We start from the raw sequence: 17473 nt of genomic DNA on the forward strand, positions 1-17473 counted from the left end.
ATCAATTGTTTTATGTTTTGCTTTGTTTATCTTCGCTCTTTCCTTTTCCTTTTCTTTTTCTTTTCGAAGCAAAAAAAATTTCAAAATCTATTCTATTTTCACTATTATTTTTTGTTTTCTTATGTTTGCAACAACAACAACAAAAAACCTATTTATTACCTCCTATACCCTACTATAGTGGTTACATCAATCAGTCACTAGAAGTCGATGAATATTTCCCTCAATTGGAAGATGATTTCGATTACAAAACCGATGTATTCGATGACGATGAGGAGGAAGAACTTAAATTTAGCGATACCGAAAGTGACGAGGATATCTTCAGTGATGAATATATCGACGATGATGATGGCATAGTTATAGATGTATCCGAATCAGTTAGTATTGATGGTTCTGGAATGGATACACTCAATGTGGCAATAAATACTAGTCACACAACCCCCATCCCTTTTGCAGCTAAACCAACCTCAATTAATACTATAGACTCTGATGGGAATCTTTTGAATACTTCTTCGGTGTGCTAAGAAGTCAAAAGAAAGCGAGAGAGTTTTCTTCGAGAGCCAACATGAACAAAAAAAAAAGAAATTGCTATAAATACCAACAACGAAAATGTGATATTTATTTACCTGGTTTTTTAGTATGCAATTATTGAATTGCCTTTATCATTTTAGCCTTAACACATTAAATTAATAATATATTTCCTTATACTATAAGTCCTTCTTCGAACTAATTTCCTCAATTTCATATCAATAATGTGAAATTATCCCATTATAGATTATAAAAAAAAATCCTATAAACAACTATCATAGTATTGTTGTCGGTTGATTCATTTATCAATTATTACATATTAATAAATAAAATATTATTATTATTATTATTTTTACTGTTAATTAGTTACCTAAGTTATTGTTTAGTTCTAAGATCAATCCTAGCCACATATTGTGCAATATTAGTGTTTAGTTTAAGTTGACCAAAAAGAAGCGTTACATTCAGTACCTTTGTTTGTAAGATTTTTTATAAATCTTGTGAGGTTTTTTTTCTTGTCTGAAGGATTTGATGTAAGACTATTGTGTTAAAAATTGCCTTAATGAGACAATATACAAAATATGTTTTTAAATAAAAAAGAACATTATATACCGTAAAATGTTATTTATTACAAACAATATTACTACCTACATATAATATATCTTATGTGATACTATATGTACACAACATTAAATGTAATACAGCAGCTGTTTGTAAATTTTTCAAAACAAAATTGGCAAACAATAAATATTCAAAATTGGTTTTTTGGTTTGTTTTATTTTTTGAGATTGTTTATTCGTTGCCAAAAACGTCAGTATTATATTTGTATTATAGATTACGTTTGTTTCTTCTTTGCCAATATATGTTACACAGAATTACCCCCAAAAAAATACGCCCGAAAACAAGCAAAAAATACTAAAATAGCGAGGCGCCTAAAAGTATGCTACATTTTTTTGTAACGATTATGAAACGTTTGAAAATTACTTGAATTCTAGGCCTTTTTCCAACCAGTGGTCTATGAAATCTTATTATTTTCTGATATTCCCTAACTGTATTTTTATTTTAATTAACACAATTGTCCTGAAAGATACACGCTCAAACAGAAGCAAACGCAGCCAAATCACCGACGCGCCTAAAAGTATGCTACTGAAATTTTATAAAATTTATAATTGTAATAATTTACATAGAATACATAAAATATACACTAGTAACGACAATCGTTACTATTCTGCCTAAAGTCAATATTATGCGTGGTTCTCACAGCGAAAAAAATGGTTGTTTTCATTACCAAAAACCACAATATTTTATATTATATTATAGATTATGTTTGTTTCTTCTTTTCCAATGTATTTTACACACAATTGTTCCGAAAGACAGGCCCAATAACAAGCAAACAAAAGCAAATCATCGAAGCGCCTAAAAGTATGCTACGAATCAATATGAAACGCTTGAATTCAAACCCTTTTCCAAGCATTGGTCTGTATTTTATTTGTATTATAGATAACGTTTGGTTTCCTTTATATTTTATACACAATTGTTCTGAAAAATATCCCCAAAAAGAAGTAAATAGGGTCAAATCGTCAAAGCGCCTAAAAATATACTATGAAAATTTTATAAAATGTCAAGGTAATGACACATTGGAAATATCTTTGAAATCAAACCCTTTTCCAAGCATTATACCTCATTCACATTAGGCTCGAAATCTACCAAAAATGAATTTGAAATCCCTTTTTTATAAGGCAACTGATAGTTGAAATTCAGTTGGATTTTGGAAGTGTAATATCATTGAGGTATTAGTCTTGCATTGTATTGTATATATTGGGCGGGTGAGCCCCACGAAGCCAAATGTTCGAAGAGGTAATATGCGTAGAGACTCGAACACACTCATAAAAGTTTTGAGAATTTCATCATCTACAAAATATTATGGACAAATTTCTTTAATATTATTAAATTTTAATTAAAATAAAGTTTTTAAAGTTAAAACTAGGAGTACCCATGTGTAATAGGTACTTTTAGTTAATGTGGTATCACAATGAATATGGAAATAGTCTAAGTGAGCCTGACAATAAATCGCCTGCCACTTCCCAACTACCAGTTGAGGATCTAAACTATTTTTTAAAGATCTGTTTTTTTGCTAGGGTGAATTTCAAATTGAATTGAATTTTCGAATATCAGACGATGTAACTATTATTTACAACTGGATTGGACAAAGAAGATGAAAGGAATTTGATTGAAAACGAAATACTAGCTACCAAGACCCGAAATGTGTCATCTCCACTAGAGGTTAGAGGTGTGCACGTGACACGAAATTGTCGTGACTCACGAAAATTTTCGTGATTCGTGCGTGAGTCGTGAGTCACGCTCATGACAACAGCGTGAGTGTGCGTGAGCGTGTTTAGCAAACCAAAATGTCGTGCGTGAGCGTGAGTCACGAAAATAATATCTTCGTGAGTGTGCGTGAGTAACGAATTACACTCACGAAAATATTCCTGCTCACCAATATAAAACGCTTAAGAGTTAAATTCAATTACAATTTTAGTGACACCTGGGATGTTAAGAGTTTAGTAACACTTTCGATTTTAATAATGCTCCTGTTTTAAGACATTTCGGTAAGGTAAATTAATCATAAAATTATTCGTGAGTCACGATATTTTTCGTGAGTCACGGTATTTTTCGTAAGTCACGACGTTTTGGTGCGTGAGTGTGCGTGAGTACAAATTTTCTTTTCGTGAGTGTGCGTGAGCGTGAGTCCTACCAAAAAATATCGTGCGTGAGTATAATTTTTCAGTCGTGAGTGTGCGTGAGCGTGAGTAAACTATTACTCACGTGCACACCTCTACACGAAATTGTGACTCACGAAAATTTTCGTGACTCACGCGTGAGTCGTGAGTCACGCTCATGGCAACGGCGTGAGCGTGATTAACAAACCAAAATGTCGTACGTGAGCCTGAGTCACGAAAATATTATCTTCGTGAGTGTGCGTGAGTAAAGATTTACGCTCACGAAAATAATCCCGCTCACCAACATAAAACGCTGGGAGCTACCGTGGTGCAATGGTTATCATGCCCGCCTTGCATACACAAGGTCGTGGGTTCGATTCCTACTTCGACCGAACACAAAAAAGTTTTTCAGCGATGGATTATCCCACCTCAGTAATGCTGGTGACATTTCTGAGGGTTTCAAAGCTTCTCTAAGTGGTTTCACTGCAATGTGGAACGCCGTTCGGACTCGGCTATAAAAAGGAGGTCCTTTGTCATTGAGCGTAACATGGAATCGGGCTGCCACCTAACCTAACCTAACATAAAACGCTAAAGAGTTAAATTCATTTACAATTTTAGTGACAACTGTGATGTTAAGAGTGTAATAACGCTCTCGATTTTAATAATGCTCATGTTTTCAGACACGTCGCTAAGGTAAATTACTCAAAAAACTGTTCGTGAGTCACGACATTTTTCGTGAGTCACGATATTTTTCGTCAGTCACGGTATTTTCGTGCGTGAGTACAAATTTTCTTGTCGTGAGTGTGCGTGAGCGTGAGTCCTACCAAACAATATCGTGCGTGAGTAAGATTTTTCCGTCGTGAGTGTGCGTGAGTGTGAGTAGAATATTACTCACGTGCACACCTCTAATCTCCACCCCCAATTATTTACTAAAGACTATGAAAATGCCCTCTCACATAGTAAAGATACTCTAATAACCCTTTATTTAGTATCTTTGCCGTGGTAAAACTTCTTAATAATAGTCTCTCTAATAACCCTTTAATTTAGTAACTTTGGCGTGCCCGAGAAAAAATTGAGAGATCTAATTTGATACGATTAGATACGAGTAGATCCGAAAAATGGTAAGATATAATCATATCTAATTACTATAAAAGTAGATCTGCTCAGATCTCAATATTGGCCTAGATCTAATGTCTTAGATATAATTACATCTATCCCTATATATAGTTGGATCTAATGTTAGATATAGTCATATGTGGAATTATATATAATTCTATCTCATTATATGTGGGTGAATCTGCATAGATCTAAAGTGGCCAATTTTGAGATCTAATCGTATCTAATTAGATCCTCCAATTTTTACACGGGTGGTACAACTTCTTAATACCGACGGCACACTTCCGATCAGATTTACATATTATTTACGACGTGCTGGGGATTCTAAGAAATATTGGCAGGGAAGTAATTATATCGTGCACTATAATTATCCAACAAACAAATTGGGAAGTTGTTCTATGTTAAAGGCACACCCTTAAAAGCACTTCCAAACATGTCCTCCTTAAATAATCTACCAAAAATAATTTACCAAAATTTTAAGTAAATTTTATCAAAAACTACAAAAAAATCTTATTTTGCAGTGTTTGATCTAAGTTTTGTGGTTATTATGAAGAAAATGTTTCTTAGGTTTTATTATTTCATTTTAATATTGACTTTAAAGGAAATTTAGCCACAATTTTACTTTGTTTAAAGTTTATTTCTGTAGAAAATTTTCTTTTCTGCAGAGATTTTTTCAAATTTTCCTCCATAAGAAATTTTGTCAAAATTTTATCTCTATAGAAAATTTTGTCAAAATTTTATCTCTATAGAAAATTTTGTCAAAATTTTATCTCTATAGAAAATTTTGTCAAAATTTTATCTCTATAGAAAATTTTGTCAAAATTTTATCTCTATAGAAAATTTTATCAAAATTTTATCCCTATAGAAGATTTTGTCAATATTTTATCTCTATAGCAATTTTTTTCAAAATTTTATCTCTACACGCAAAAAAATAATTCTTTCCTCCCAAACGAAATTTTAGACAAACAAAGTTCATTTCTCATTTGCTTTTCGCTGTAACGAAGTGTATTTGGAAGAAAAGTATATACTTTTTGTGATAAACGTTTATTCTTATCCAGGATGTAAAAACAATTTCATAAAGACTAACTCAAAAAACAATCTTTTCTGGTTAATTGCATTCTTCCTCATATCTTTCTCACATCCACGAGGTTTTTTAGTTCTTAACACCTTTTCCTGTAATACCAACAATGTAGAAGAAATTATACGATTTTAAAAATTTTTTAAATTTTTTTAACTTTCGCTTGGACGGAGAATCGAACCGCGGACCATGCACTTTGTAAACCAACACACTAACCACTGAGCTATGTACCTGTTATGGTCATCAATAGATAAATATCCATATAAGTTATATTTATATAGCATAGCTTGCGGCTCCCACGAACCGAATAAACAAAGTTTATTTAACAGAAACAAATATTTAGTTTGGCACCGTGGAGCAGTGGTTGCTACGTCCGACTTGCATGCCAAGGGTCATGGGTTCGATCCCTGCTTCGACCAAAGCTTTTGTTTTGTTTTTGTTTTTTTACATATATTCGAGATATGTTCGGAAGATTCCGAAAAAAAATGTTCAACATTACATTGTAGTATATTAAATTTTGAACTGTAAAATGTGTCTTATTAAAGACCTAAAGTCAGAAAAGAACATTGTTTGATATAAACGAAATGGACTGTGTTGTTGTTTCAAAAATAACTTTTTTTATTGAAAAAATAAAAATTTTGTAACAAACGAATTTTTTGGTCATAAAAGTTTAAAATTTTCGAAGCAATTCAAAAAACTCTAACAAGAGAAAAACGTTTTTGTTACACGTTTTCCAAACGTTTTTTTTCTTTGCGTGCATAGCAATTTTTTGCAAAATTTTATCGCTATAGAAAATTTTGTCAATATTTTATCTCTATAGAAAATTTTGTCAACATTTCATCTCTATAGAAAATTTTGTCAAAATTTTATCTCTACACGCTCACAAAAAATCGCTTCTGTAACATATACTCCCAAACATATTTTGCTTCAAGCATATACATTTTTGGGTATTGCCCAAACATTTATATGTTTGATCTCTTCCAATATAAAATATGTTTGAAAGCATATTGGTCTAAACAATATATGTTTGGGTAGTCTAAGTTCCAAACATTTTGTATTTTTGCATCCAAATTCAATAATGTTGTCTTCCAAAAAACAATATGTTATTATGTGAACATATAATATGTTTGGAAGCATTTTGCACCCAAAAATATTATATGCTTAAAAAATTCTCCCAAACAATATTGTGCTCAAAATTTTATTTATTTATTTATATATTTACAATCATAATGAATTATGAAAATAAACAGTAATATAGGTGCTAACAACATAGGTTTTCGACCCGAATGCTCAAAATTTTGTTTCTGCCCAATTGTATATTCCCCCACATCTTTCTCACTTCCACGAGATTTTTTAGTTCTTAGCACCTTTTTCTGTAATACAAACATTGTAGAAGAAATTATCCAATTGAATGTTTTTTTATTTTAATTTTACCTTTTGCCGGACGGGGATTCGAACAGCGGACCACACAGTTTGTAAGGATCAAAGAAGTAGCTGATCAATTGCCCAAGGAAAAATAAAATTTTAATTGTGTAATAACAAGCAACAACCACCAACTTAATTCAATATCGCTCCCTGTTAAATAGCGCTCCAAGCTACTAAACACATATATGTTTATAGGCTATTTCTAAATTATTATATGTTTGCATCCAAGCATATTATATTTACAAACATTTTATGTCCCAAACATAATATGTTCTAACATATTAACATATATGTCCCAAACATGTTATGCTAGTTTATGAACATTATATGCTTGCACTCAAAAATATTGTGTTTAAAAAATTGTGTTCCAAACATATAATGTTTATAGCCAAACATATGAAAAACAGTCTTTTTTATCCGTGTATAGAAGATTTTGTCAAAATTTTATCTCTAGAGAAAATTTTGTCAAAATTTTATCGCTATAGAAAATTTTGTCTAAATTTTATCTCTATAGAAAATTTTGTCAATATTTTATCTCTATAGAAAATTTTGTCAAAACTATCTCTATAGAAGATTTTGTCAATATTTTATCTCTATAGAAAATTTTGTCAAAATTTTATCTCTATAGAAAATTTTGTCAATATTCTATCTCTATAGCAATTTTTTTCAAAATTTTATCACTATAGAAAATTTTGTCAAAATTTTATCGCTATAGAAAATTTTGTCAATATTTTATCGCTATAGAAAATTTTGTCAAAATTTTATTTCGAAGAAAATTTTTCTAATTAATAATGTATTGTTAAAAATAAAAATAGGGAGCCACCGTGGTGCAATGGTTAGCATGCCCGCCTTGCATACACTAGGTCGCGGGTTCGATTCCTGCTTCGACCGAACACCAAAAAGTTTTTCAGCGGTGGATTATCTCACCTCAGTAATGCTGGTGACATTTCTGAGGGTTTCAAAGCTTCTCTAAGTGGTTTCACTGCAATGGGGAACGCCGTTCGGACTCGGCTATAAGAAGGAGGTCCCCTGTCATTGAGCTTAACATGGAATCGGGTAGCACTCAGTGGTAAGAGAGAAGTTCACCAATGTGATATCACAATGGACTGAATAGTCTAAGTGAGCCTGAAATATCGGGCTGCCACCTAACCTAATAACCTAGGAAAATATAAAAATTTGACTTCGATTTTTTGAACCTAAAATCGATTAGTCACATTTGAAGACTACAAAAAGACGGTTTCGATTTTGACTTATTTTCAGAAAAGTCGGTTATTCGAAAAATTACTTTTGACTTTTGTAACCCTAATATAAAGGAGAACAAGTAGACGCATTTAAAAAGTTTTACACTCAAAGATAAAAATTTTCTTGAATCCAAAACACATTAGGCTCGAAATCTACCAAAAATGAATTTGAAACCCTTTTTTATAAGGCAACTGACAGTTGAAATTCAGTTGGATTTTGGAAGTGTAATATGATTGAGTTATTACACGCAAAGAAAAAAAACGTTTGGAAAACGTGTACCGAAAACGTTTTTCTTTTGTTAGAGTTTTTTGAATTGCTTCGAAAATTTTAAACTTCTATCACCAAAAAAATTCGTTTGTTACAAAGTTTTTATTTTTTCAATAAAAAAAGTTATTTTTGAAACAACAACAGAGTCCATTTCGTTTATATCAAACACTCTTCTTTTCTGACTTTTGGTCTTTAATAAAACACATTTTACAGTTCAAAATTTAATATAGTACAATGTAATGTTGAACATTTTTTTTCGGAATCTTCGGAACATATGTAGAATGTATGTAAAAAAAAAAAAAAAAAACTTTGGTCGAAGCAGGGATCGAACCCACGACCCTTGGCATGAGAGTCAGACGTAGCAACCACTGCTCCACGGTGCCAAACTAAATGTTTGTTTCTGTTAAATAAACTTTGTTTATTCGGTTCGTGGGCGCCGCAAGCTATGCTATATAAATATAACTTATATGGATATTTATCTCTTGATGACCATAACAGGTACATAGCTCAGTGGTTAGTGTGTTGGCTTACAAAGTGCATGGTCCGCGGTTCGATTCTCCGTCCAGGCGAAAGGTAAAAAAATTTTAAAAATTTATAAAATCGTATAATTTCTTCTACATTGTTTGTATTACAGAAAAAGGTGCTAAGAACTAAAAATATTCGTGGAAGTGAGAAAGATGTGAGGGAAAATGCAATTAGCCAGAAAAAAAATTTTTTTTGAGTTAATCTTTATGAAATTGTTTTTACATCCTGGAAAAGAATAAACGTTTATCACAAAAAGTATATACTTTTCTTCCAAATACACTTCCTTACAGCGAAAAGCAAATGAGAAACGAACTTTGTTTGTCTAAAATTTCGTTTGGGAGGAAAGAATTATTTTTTTGCGTGTAGTCTTGCATTGTATTGTATACATTGGGCGGATGAGCCCCACGAAGTCAAATGTTCGAAGAGGTAATACGCATAGAGAATTGGGTACGCCATCGAACACACTGATAAAAGTTTTAGGAATTTCATCATCTACAAAATATTATGGCGAAATTTCTTTAAAATTATTAAATTTTAATTAAAATAAAGTTTTTAAAGTTAAAACTAGAAGTATCCATGTGTAATAGGCACTTTTAGTTCATGTGGTATCGCAATGGATATGGAAATAGTCTAAGTGAGCCTGAAATATAGAAAAGAAAAATAATAAAATTTAACTACAATCAAAAAAAATAAAAATAAGTTACATTTAGCGTTAGTTTTATTACGCATTTTTTCTGTGTGTATTGGCATTTATTTATAAATTATTTTTTCTAATTATTTATAATGAAATTTAACTAAAAACCATTAATTATTTTGCAATAAAAATAAATTATATTTAGCGTTAGTTTAATTACGGATTTTTTTTCTGTGTGTGTATTCCCATTTTTTATAAATTCGTTTTTATAACTATTCGTTTTTTCATCTTGTTTTTTTTTACAGCTATTGCAGCATGACCTATATTGTTGATCAACTATTTCCGCCCATTAAAGCCGATGAAGCAGCAGCATTTGAATTTTCGAATTTCAATTACTGGCGTGATCCCATACCAGAAATCGATTTATATCTCGATGATTGTGCCAATACTACTGCAGGTTCTGCAAGCACCACACTTAACAATAGTGCAGTTTCAGAGAATAATGCTACAATAAATTCAACCCTATCGAAAACTTTAACAACCATTCCAGAAAATTAGAAAACCCAAACCAAAAGAACTATCGAACCTAAGCCTCATGCATAGCACCCCTTCAAAAACACAGCAACAGCACAAAATAAAAAAAAATTAAAATAAATCTTCACAAACATACACTCCCATAAATTAATAAGCATTTAATTTAATGTATATTTATAATTTGTTATAATTTTGAAAATAATTACAAAATTCATTTATGTGTTATTTGTTCAAGAGAATCAATCACAATTTTTACTATTAGATTTTTTTTATTTAGTTTTGATTTTATTTTATTTCTTAGTTGAATTAATTAATATGAGTTCTCAAATCTGTGTTAGCTACATTTTTATATACCATATGCCTTCATTCTTGAAAAGCTTAATTTTCTTTTTTTGTTTTGGTTAAGAAAACTACATTCAAGACATTTACAAAATTACATTCATTCATTTATTTATAAAAAAAATATATATTAGAAAAAAATACATATTCGAAAAGTAAAGTAAAAAAACAAAAAACATGGATACATACATAAAAAATAATATTATATTTTAAAACGAACCATAAAAACATTAAATTAAAATCAAAAAACGAATAACCACAAAAAATATTATAAATTATTATTCAATGATATGCCCTGTATGGTCAGAAATACATACACATAGAATTACGAAAATTTGCATTAATGTTTACTATTATCTTAAATAGAAACCAATATAAAACATAAACTCATATATTAAAAAAATTTGCTTCATAAATCCCTTGTTTACGGCTTGAGTCTTTTATTTTATTGAAAATATGAAAAAATTATATTTTTTTTTTTTGAAGTTTTATCCGCATTTTCATGAAGCTCCGTTAGGGCTACATTAGCTAATCAACTTTTATACCGGACATATCTGTCATCTTGTCCATGTGGTCCATGTGCCTGTTTAGAATTTAAAAGCTGAACCTTTTTCAGTTACAGTTAACCGTAAAGAAGATATTTAAATTTATTTTCTATTAACTGACATTTAAAAAGTAGCGGAGCTCCATGAACATGTGAAAGTATTATTCAACAACTCAGCATCAAATTTAAAATAAAACAAATTAACATTCTTCTGTACCATTTTATCAATGTGTGATATAAGGTATTATTCCTATAGTTCATTCTTAGATTTATCTAATTCTTCTTGCAATGCAACTTTAGATGTTCTCTACTCAATAAAAGAATGAGAAAACTTTTCGATATCACACATTTTTCGATAGCTTTTGTATAACATGTTTAGACGGGTGGAATCTTATTCATATTGGGGATAGGTTGTCCAAATCAGGGCTGTGGAGTCGGAGCCGGAGTAGGAGTCTTGAAGTCGGAGTCTGAAGATTTTGCTGGAGTCGGAGCCGGAGTCGTATAAATGTTGCTCGACTCCGACTCCGGCGAAACAAAATTTGAAAAACACTTCATACCTTTGTAACAAAAGAAATATTTCGACAAATTAGATTCGATCGAACAACGAAAAACGAAGTACTGGATTTCAGGCCATTCAAAGTGTATTTATATGGGTGAAATTTCTCCGATTTGTTTTAAGAAATTTTTCCTAGTCTAAAATTGTTGTTTTTTTTTTATTTCAGCTTAAAACCATGCATTGACTAAACTACAAGTGTAGCTTAACCAACAGAGGAAAAGAATGTTTGTCAAATTTATTTGGACAAAGCCCTATAGACTGCAAGATGGTTGGATGGACGCACGTTTCGGAATTACCACATTCCTCATCAGCATCAGCATCCTCTACTTGCAGCAAAACTATCAACCAATAATCAGAATAAATTCAGGCAGTTCACTAAACCCAAAAGTAAACCACACTTGAAGTCTAAAATTTTCATAAGATTTGTCAGAAATTTTGAGTTATTTGAGATCCATAAATAAATTCGGAAATTTCCCGTCGGCCCAGATTTTGTATATGGAGATAAATATTTGAGAAATCTCCATATACACCCGATGTCCTTGGAAGCTGTAATTTCAAATTAAACCTCTGTCAACGTGCCATCTGAGGCGGACTTTTGGGATAAAGCTTGTTTCATCAATGTCACTCGAAATTTTTTACATTAAATTAATGGCCTCTAATGTCCATAACTGATAGACCATTTATAAATCGAGGTTTCACCATTTTACTTCTCCAGCTATTCCTGTCATCTGTTGTATGGTAGTGGTTATTTAAAATTCCGCCCGTCCTAATTGATGACAGTTTATGTTTGTTTTATATATCCGACACATTAAATTTTTTAACATCTAAACTTTCTACCTGATATAAAAATTAAATTAAAAATTAAAATTAAAGAGTTATTTTGGACATATCGGTCTATTTTTGGAACACTACACCTTAAAATTACAATTGGAATACTGTTAAAATAAGATTTAGGTACACCACCTGGAGTCGACGCCGGAGTCGGAGTCGAGGCTAATAAGAAATGCTGGAGTCGGAGTCGAGCAAAATAGACACGACTCCACAGCCCTGGTCCAAACTATCGAATTTATTTTTCGATTTATCCGAAAATCAAAGTATGTTTCTTGAAAACCGGGTTTCGATTTTTTATTTTTCTAAAAACCGGTTAACCGTTTAAAGCCATTTTTTCGGTTTTAAAAATCTGTGAAAATGTGTTTTAAACACTTATTTTGTTGTAACAAAACAAAATATAAACTATACATTGTAATAAAATGAATAATTTAAAAACTATTCAATTAAAAATTTAATTCGTTCAATAAATTTTTGCAATTGAAACAAAAATCATTCACAAAACTTAATTGTATCAATTAATTTTTTAATTGGAACAATTACTTTTTTAATTGATTTTGGTGATTGATACTAGTAGCATTTCTGTGACTGAAGACATTTAAATTAAAAATTAATTGGATTAATTAATTTCGTGACCGAAGACAAAAAATATTTTTTCTGTGTAGGGAGTAATTCATGCAGTATTTGAAATGTGAGAGCATTTTTCGTGTTGTGTGTTTTGAAATAATAACGTAAAAATTTCTGTGACTGAAGACATTTAAATTAAAAATTAATTGGATTAATTAATTTCGTGACCGAAGACAAAAAATATTTTTTCTGTGTAGGGAGTAATTCATGCAGTATTTGAAATGTGAGAGCATTTTTCGTGTTGTGTGTTTTGAAATAATAACGTAAAAATTTAATTCAGTTGAGGTGCTCTCTTTGCTAATGAGATTTCGCAAATTATCGGTATTCATTTCAGTTTTATCATCATCGTGTAAAGAGTACCGTAATAAAAAAAGTTTTTTTTTTTACTAATTAGTGAAAACGTGTTTTAATTAAACAACTTTCTCCCTTCTTCAATACGTCTCTACACAAAGTTCAATATTCGCAGGAAGTAGATGATAAAATAAATAGAATTGCAGAAAACCGATTAACCGATTGAACTAACCAAACATGCTCATTTTTGCACTATCCGGTTTCGGTTGTTGTTGTTGTAACAATTTATTGTGATTTCATCCATTTAATGTTATACGCTCTGATACTTCAGCTTGTGGCCAGATCGAGAAACTCTGCGACTAAGGTCGGGCTTCTGGAGCCATATAAGTGTATATCGGGCGAATTATATATATATGGGAGCTATATCTAAAGCTGAACCGATTTCAATCATATTTAGCACACTTGTCGATACTACTAATTGTACTTTTTGTGCAAAGTTTCAAGCTAATCAAAGAAAAAAACTCTGCTTCTGGGGACATATAAGTCGGGCGAATATGGGAGCTATATCAAAATCAATAGGATTCCATTCTGAACCAAAACTGAAACTTGTGCCAAATTTGAAGTAGATATATAGAGTTTAAACGAATATAGAGTTTAAACATTTTGAACCTCAAATACCTCTAGATTTTAAATTTAAAGCAAATCGGATAAAAATTGCTGTGTGCAGAAGCCAAAGAAGTCAAATCGGGAGATCAGTCTATATGGAGACTTTACCAAAACATGGACCGATACACACAATAACTAACACACCAGTTTGAAAACCTAAAATAGATTTTGAAATTCGGATACAAATTGCGGTGTCTAGAGGATCAAGAAGTCAAATCGATAGATCGGTCTACTATATGGGGGATATACCAAAACATGGACCGATGCACACCATATTAGATCCGTTCGAGAACCCGATAAGTTTTGATAATTATCACAAATTTTTTACTGGAAGTCGTTCGTTTACACTTAAAAGCCAGCAAAAGAGAGCCGGACAGTTATCAGATAGAGAAATTGAAAGTTTTTGCTGGAGATTTTTCCCCAGTAAAATCTTGCAAACCATAGCATCCCAGCAAAAAATGGAGCACTATTTCAGCAGGATTGTAAGGGAGAGAGGCAGTACCAACTGCTTACAAAACAACTGAATCAGCGCTGATTTTTGTGGGCGATGTCCCGATTTAGCGCTGATATAAATGCTAATTTTAATAGAAATATTGCTCAGAAGTGAACATCAATTTGGAATTCGGAACCATCTTGGAACTCCAGAGCAATACCACCGAGTTGCCAATTTTATACGAGATTCGCTTGAGAGGAAGTTATACTGTGCTGCTGTATTTTTGGATGTAAAACAAGCTTTTGATCGGTTTTGCAATCAGGGCTTACTATTTAAACTAAAACGATCACTACCAGCTCCGTTTTATTTAATTCTTAAATCGTCTCTTGATGAGAGGAACTTTTTTGTATGCTTTAATGAAACTTTTTCTGAGTTTGGCAGAATGAATTCAGGAGTTCCACAAGGAAGTGTATTGGGGCCAGTTCTTTATACAGTTTATACGGCTGATATGTCAACCAATAACAATATATTAACTGCAACCTATGCGGATGACACTGCCATTTTGGCTAAGAGCAAAACATCCAGCCATGCAACTGCTTTAGTTCAAGATGAACTGAACCGTATCTATGACTGGTGTATGAAGTGGAATATTATGTTGAATGCTGAAAAATCTACTCATGTCACATTTACTCTTAGGTTGGATGATAGTAGACATTTGTTTTTAAACAGGAGCATTATTCCCAAAGCAGACAGTGTCAAATATTTGGGCCTTCAATTTGATAAAAAGCTTAACTGGAAAGATCATGTCGTTGCCAAAAGGAAGCAGTTGGATAATAAGCTGAAGAAAATGTATTGGCTATTGGGAAAAATGTATTAGCTATTGAAAACAAAATAATGCTGTATAAAGCAATTCTGAAACCGATATGGACTTATGGCATCCAAATATGGGGGGCAACCAGTGAATCAAATATCAGCATTCTGCTGCGATTTCAAAAAAACTTGCACCCTGGTTTGTGAACAACAATACCCTACACAGAGATCTTGAAATTCCATTGAAGTAAAACGTTACAGATCGCGATACTTAGCTCGTCTAAGTAATCATTCCGACATATTTACTTGCCATAACTCTACTTGATGACACTGACGAGGTGAAGAGGCTGAAGAGACATCATATTCTTGATTTACCATACACAAAATAATTAGTTAAGATATATGGAGCACTTTATCGAGTTTGCTGTGCATCGACAATGTGAATAGTTATGACATTTGCTTATTGTTTTGTTGAAAATAGATTGCAAATAAATGAATAAAATGAAAAAAGAATAGATATATTCTTGAGTATAGCATTGTTGGCGTGCAGGAAAACAGCACTACCTTTCATGCATCTATACTGCATGAATTGGTTGCAATAACGTAAACGAATGATCATAAACTAGTTTGATTACTCGTTTACGTTATTGCCACCGATTCATGCAGTGTGGATGCACTGCCTACTTTATTATATACCAAAAAGCGCAACTAAACTCTTACTGCTGAAGTATTGTTTGCTGGGATACGTTGCCAGCTGGTTGTTGATAACAAACAAAGCACCACTACAATGTATATGCTCCGCAACTTCAATTGGAAATTAAAAAACTGTATTCGTTTTTTGTTTTTAATATTTTAGAAGCTGACATTTTGAATGTGCAAATAGTTACTGGATGCAATTTTAAACGAAGAGAATAAATTAAACTCTTACTCTCTTGCTAGTTTTTACTGGAAACGTATGAGAACATACCTATTCACACTTATTTATGGACCTAAGGTTCTTCTAGATTTCGAATTTCACAAAATTGGACAAAAAATTGTGGTGTGTAGAAGCCCAAGAAGTCAAATCGGGAGATCGGTTTATATGGTGGCTATTTGGGAACCACCGTGGTGCAATGGTTAGCATGCCCGCCTTGCATACACAAGATCGTGGGCTCGATTCCTGCTTCGACCGAACACCAAAAAAAGTTTTTCAGCGGTGGATTATCCCACCTCAGTAATGCTGGTGACATTTCTTATGGTTTCAAAGCTTCTCTAAGTGGTTTCACTGCAATGTGGCTATAAAAAGGAGGTCCCTTGTCATTGAGCTTAACATGGAATCGGGCAGCACTCAGTTATAAGAGAGAAGTTCACCAATGTGTTATCACAATGGACTGAATAGTCTAAGTGAGCCTGAAACATCGGGCTGCCACCTAACCTAACCATGGTGGCTATGTCGTTTGATCAACATTTTCATCAAGTTTAATGACAAAGTGATGAAGAGGTAATGATATGTTTATGAAACATTTGTATCATTTTTTTCTTTAAAAATTTCTTCAAATATATGAAAATCTCATATAAGTGATACACATTTTCATCAAATTTTTTGAGTAGATGAACTGTTTGCATGTACTGATAAGGAAGTGATGCAAATCAAATTTGATTAAATTGGGTTGATGAACACGCCTCATCCAATTTGATAAAGGATATTTTCTGAGAGTACTAAGTCCAAATTAACCCAATGGTACCAAAAATATTGACCGATCGACTCAGTATCACCTCCTGAGTCGAGTTTAATTGGGAATATTTTCGTGAATTTGTTTCTGTGTAGGTACAAAATCAATCTGAAATGCCTAATGTCAGGCATTTCATATTGAGATAAAGCTCCCATAAACATGAACATAAGGAAATACGGTTTATTTCCCAAACCTCTTTCAATGATACCCCACAAATGCTTATGTTTACAAATTCAGTAGGGGTGGTTTAGGGTATTATATAGTCGGCCCCGCCCGACTACTCACTTGTTTAGTATTGATGTTAATATTTCAAAATAAAACACTGGAAACAACTTCGGGGATTCAGAGGATGTAATAATCGATATGAAGAAAATTTATTAGTTAAGTCTATCATTAGATATTTGGTACTATACACGCAGAGAAGAAACATGATTGTCACAATCATATTCGAAGAGCAAAATAATATGATAGGAGCTATTTTTGCGGCGACCATGTAACATTTTCACCTGCAACCATGTTGGCTCAGTGAATATGGTTGTAAGAAAAATGAAATTGTCCTCATCTAAAATGTTATTATATTGATAAAAAGAATTTTGTTTCCATT

General features: G+C 32.0%; 1 protein-coding gene across 8 annotated transcripts in view; it reads left to right on the forward strand.

The window, feature by feature from the left end:
• Window positions 1-11294, forward strand: part of LOC142241126 (PDZ domain-containing protein GIPC3-like) — a 167304-nt gene extending 156010 nt beyond the window's left edge. For 7 of the 8 annotated variants that reach the window (XM_075312867.1, XM_075312865.1, XM_075312864.1 and 4 more), the window contains one exon: window positions 179-582. In XM_075312867.1, coding sequence (XP_075168982.1) covers window positions 179-521 — 343 coding nt within the window. In that variant the 3' untranslated portion in view covers window positions 522-582. Of the gene's footprint in view, window positions 1-178; window positions 583-9834 lie in introns of those variants that run through there. The other variant, XM_075312868.1, reaches the window with a different exon arrangement.
• Window positions 11295-17473: the final 6179 nt, after the last annotated feature.

The sequence above is a fragment of the Haematobia irritans genome, chromosome 5, assembly GCF_050003625.1.
Source record: "Haematobia irritans isolate KBUSLIRL chromosome 5, ASM5000362v1, whole genome shotgun sequence".
NCBI lineage: Eukaryota > Metazoa > Arthropoda > Insecta > Diptera > Muscidae > Haematobia > Haematobia irritans.